Source organism: Archocentrus centrarchus, chromosome 16 (assembly GCF_007364275.1).
Source record: "Archocentrus centrarchus isolate MPI-CPG fArcCen1 chromosome 16, fArcCen1, whole genome shotgun sequence".
Classification (NCBI taxonomy): Eukaryota; Metazoa; Chordata; class Actinopteri; order Cichliformes; family Cichlidae; genus Archocentrus; species Archocentrus centrarchus.
Window position 1 is genome coordinate 31,474,477 of NC_044361.1, and position 4,044 is coordinate 31,478,520.

The 4,044-nt window shown below is 39.0% G+C and overlaps 1 protein-coding gene across 1 annotated transcript; it reads left to right on the plus strand.

Annotated features, from left to right (window-relative positions):
- Window positions 1-2,786: 2,786 nt before the first annotated feature.
- Window positions 2,787-3,758, plus strand: LOC115794215 (glutathione hydrolase 5 proenzyme-like). The gene is made up of 4 exons (XM_030749592.1): window positions 2,787-2,808; window positions 2,894-3,071; window positions 3,160-3,320; window positions 3,526-3,758. Exons 1-4 carry the CDS (start codon window positions 2,787-2,789, stop codon window positions 3,756-3,758), a joined length of 594 nt encoding a protein of 197 aa, XP_030605452.1.
- The last annotated feature ends 286 nt before the right edge of the window (window positions 3,759-4,044 follow it).

Sequence of the window (4,044 nt, forward strand, 5' to 3'; positions counted from 1 at the left end):
CGCAAATATAAAATGCCCAAATATAAAACCACGCGTTTTAAAAGTTTTGTTCCTACAGCCATAGGTTTTAACAAATTTTAACCCCATGCTGTGTTTTTTACTAATTTTTTTAAATGTCTCGTCATGTTTTGTTTTTTATTACATTTGTTCATATTTGTTCTTATATGGGGTATTTGTTTTTAACATGTTTTGTCTTAGTTTTTTTTTCATGTCTGTATTGTTATTAACCGACTCACTATACTGCACAACAAATGCACAACACACACACAGTGAGGTGCCGCTAAAACTGCTAGAGTGGAAAAAATTATTTCATATTAACTCGTTAACTGGCCGCACCAAAATCACCTGAAAAAGCTACGTGATGGCCTCTGGTTACTATTGGCTCTAGAAAACCCATTTCGTAGCCTGTTAACTGGCCACGTCCCGTCCGCCAGACGTACGTAATACATATAGCAGGCTAGACCCTCCCATTTTGATTGACCCCTCATTCGGCCAATCATGTTAAGAAATGGTTTTTCCAGAGCCAATAAAGTCATGTAGCTTTTTCAGGTGATTTTGGTGCGTCCAGTTACATGATTGACCGAATGAAGTGTCAATCAAAATGGGAGGGTCTAGTCTGCCATATAAAACGCACTACATACGTCCGGACGTGGCCAGTTAACAGGCTGCATAAGCTGATAAACAGGAAATCAAAGGACATTTGATCTGTAACTTCATTACGTTTTAGTTAGTTTTGTAAACACACAATGCCGTTCCAGTTAGTTATCCTTTTATCTTTTAATTACTGTTCTTTATTTTGTTTAACAAAAAAATCTTTTTCAATTTTAGTTTTTGTTGTTTAGTTCATTTTCGTTAATGATAATAACCTTGGTAATCACCAGCGGAAAAGTGGGACTGAATACCTAGGACCCCAACAGCAGAAAGGACTCTTGCAATGGAATGAAAAGTTTGTTTATGTTAACAATTTTTATTTCAAAGCAACTTATAATAATTAAATACATTATTCCAAAAACAATGGAGGCTCTGATGTTACTCTCAACACTTAAAAATTATGCACAATGATTTAGTCCAATCTGCACTTGGACTCACCTTTACAGCACATCTAATTTATCTTATACATGTGACTGCTAATGCACACTGAGTTGTCTTTCCCCAAAGCAAAATTGGGATGTCAAAAAGAAAAGAAAGGAGAGGGAGAAAAAGCAAAGTCAGGGAAATCAGTTGTTAACAAATTTCTTTCCAAAGAAAGGTGAGCAGAGCACAAAAGGTTAAGAAGGGTTCAGCTATCACAAGTTGGTAAAGACAGTGAGTCAGTGTCAGATGTGACGCTAGCAGAATAACCTTGCACAAATTAACACCATGAAAATACATGGTCCTCAATTTCAGAAACAGCCAGAGAGAGTGAAGTAGTAACAGGTCCTTCTCAAATGATGCACAAGATGTGACACAAAGTGAGCTCATATGGGCCGTGGCCCCATGGTGGGCCACAGTAATAACAGAAATTCAGTTTGAAATTACTCATTACTAATTTACATAAATGTATTTATTTATTTAAAAAAGTGAATTAAAACTAGCAACAGGAGGTGGTTAGTTTGTGATTTTAATCATTACTGAGCTAAATTTACTGCTCTTATATTGAAATTTGTGTCCCAGTGGCAAGTGGGTCACTTATTGACATTAGCACTTTACATATGACTGGATAATATTCATATCCAACAGCCTGTTCTGTTTGTTTTTTATTTTCTCTTGTATGTTGAAGACAGAATTCTAGCCAGGATCATTTTACATGCTGGTGCTATGAGACAACTGGGGGAAGAGGGCCCCAAGGGATTTTCTGGCTTTTAAGTGAGCCTCAGCACTCTTGACTTTGGAAATGGCTTTTTTCTTCATTTAAACACATTAGTATTCAAAACAAATGGAAATGTGTTGTGATATGCTGCACAGTCAACTGTCCTAGCGTGTGGTGAGTTCACTGATTGTTTTATGGGCATTTTTGATGGTTCTTCCAGAAGTGCATTTGTGAGGTCAGACACTGATGTTGGAGGAGAAAGCCTGGCTTTCAGTCTCTGCTCTAATTCATCTCAAATGTGTTCTATCGGGCTGAGGTCAGGACTCTGTGCAGGCCAGTCAAGTTCTTCCAGACCAAACTCGCTCATCCATGTCTTTATGGACCTGCTTTGTGCACTGGTGCGCAGACATGTTGGAACAGGAAGGGGCCATCCCCAAACTGTTCCCACAAAGTTGGGAGCATGACATTGCCCAAAATGTCTTGGTATGCTGAAGCATTAAGAGTTCCTTTCACTGGAACTAAGGGGCCGAACCCAAGTCCTGAAAAACAACCCCACACCATAATCCTCCCTCCACTCAAATTTACACTTGGCACAATGCAGTCAGACAAGTACCGTTCTCCTGGCAACCACCAAACCCAGACTCATAGCTGCGGTGAGTGATATTGTAGCTGTGATAGAGAAAAGAAGGGGGCCCACCGAGACTGCTTCTGTATAGGCCCCAGAGTTCTTTGCTATGCCACTACATGTGCCCCTGCATAAACAGAGAAGAAAGTATGTATACAGAAAACATTGTTAAACCAAGAATAGTGTAAACATATAATTATACATAAAAAATATGTAATATATAAATATAGTAAAGAGCAAAGGTGAATATACATGCAGAAAAATTATCTCTAATGTAAGTAGTTATAAATGGACACAACATTTAAAAAGTACACTTTCCCTCTGAAATGTAGTAGAGTTGAAATAAATTCAGCTCCCTTTTAATTATAAGACATGGCATCTCAGAGCATTAAAGGTCAAGCTTTTACACTATACTCAAACCATGAGTGTAATCTATGTGTTACTTTCCAGCACTGACTGTCCATTAATTATCTCACCAGACAGCAGATGGATCGGGGTTCCTGGGGAAATTCGAGGTTATGCAGAGGCACACAGGCGTTACGGGAAGTTGCCGTGGGCCACCGTCTTTGAGCCGACCATCCGACTGGCCAGAGAAGGGTTCCCTATTCCTTATGTCCAAGGTCTACAGATCCCACGCATTGCTAATACGTCACTACGGTATGAAATACACCCAAAATGTGAGTTCAAAAACATGAGGAGCAAACAATGAATGTTTCAGCTTTCTCTCACTGTGTTTGTCTTTTAGGAAGTTATATTCAGATGAGAACGGGAACCTGCTTAAAATCGGTGATATTGTGAAATTTGAGAAACTGGCTGATACTTTGGAGATGATTGCAAAGCAGGGGCCAGATGTGTTTTACAACGGAAGCATAGCAGAGGATTTAATCCATGACATACAGCAAGCAGGTATCATCAGACAGGTTTCATCCTGCTCTCTTTTCTGATCATTTTCTATGTCTGCCAGACACAATGATCTAATTACAAATGAATAAATCAATTGGCTCTGCAAAGCTCTGCCATGATCCCTCACAGGCTACACTGTGAGCTACTCTGATTAAAGGTCTTGATTATAAGATGCGTTAGCAGAACCATTTGTTTCAATGTGTTTCAGGAGGAACACTCACACTGCAGGACTTGGCATCATATAAAGTTACAGTGACTGATGCGTGGACTGTTCCTTTGGGAGAGTACCAGATGTACTTCCCCCCACCCCCTGCAGGAGGAGCCATCCTTAGCCTCATCCTCAACATCATGAAAGGTTCCTGTCAGACACTGACTGCAGAGCTGCTGCTCACCTACACTTTGAAATCACAAAATGAGGCTTGTTGGATCATTTTGTTTTGAACTGAGCTGTTGATCTTAATGCTTTTATTGGTTGTTGTATTTAGCACATAGTGTCTGTTTCATGAAAATGATCCTAAGCAATCATTAAAAGTGTCATACACTGAGAATGGATCTTTAAATCTAAGAAATAACAGTTGTTTTTATTTTTAGGATATAAAATGAATTCAGCACCCATTACGACTGATGAAAAGACATTATTTTATCACCGTTATGTTGAAGCTTTAAAATTTGCCAATGGATTAAAGAAACATATTCAAGATCCAAAGTTCACCTCAGACGAAGTAAG

Coding starts and splice junctions, on each gene's coding strand:
- LOC115794215 (XM_030749592.1), top strand. CDS start 2,787: ATGGCATCTCAGAGCATTAAAG. Junction 2,809..2,893: donor GGCATCTCAGAGCATTAAAG/GTCAAGCTTTTA, acceptor TTATCTCACCAG/ACAGCAGATGGATCGGGGTT. Junction 3,072..3,159: donor ATTGCTAATACGTCACTACG/GTATGAAATACA, acceptor TTTGTCTTTTAG/GAAGTTATATTCAGATGAGA.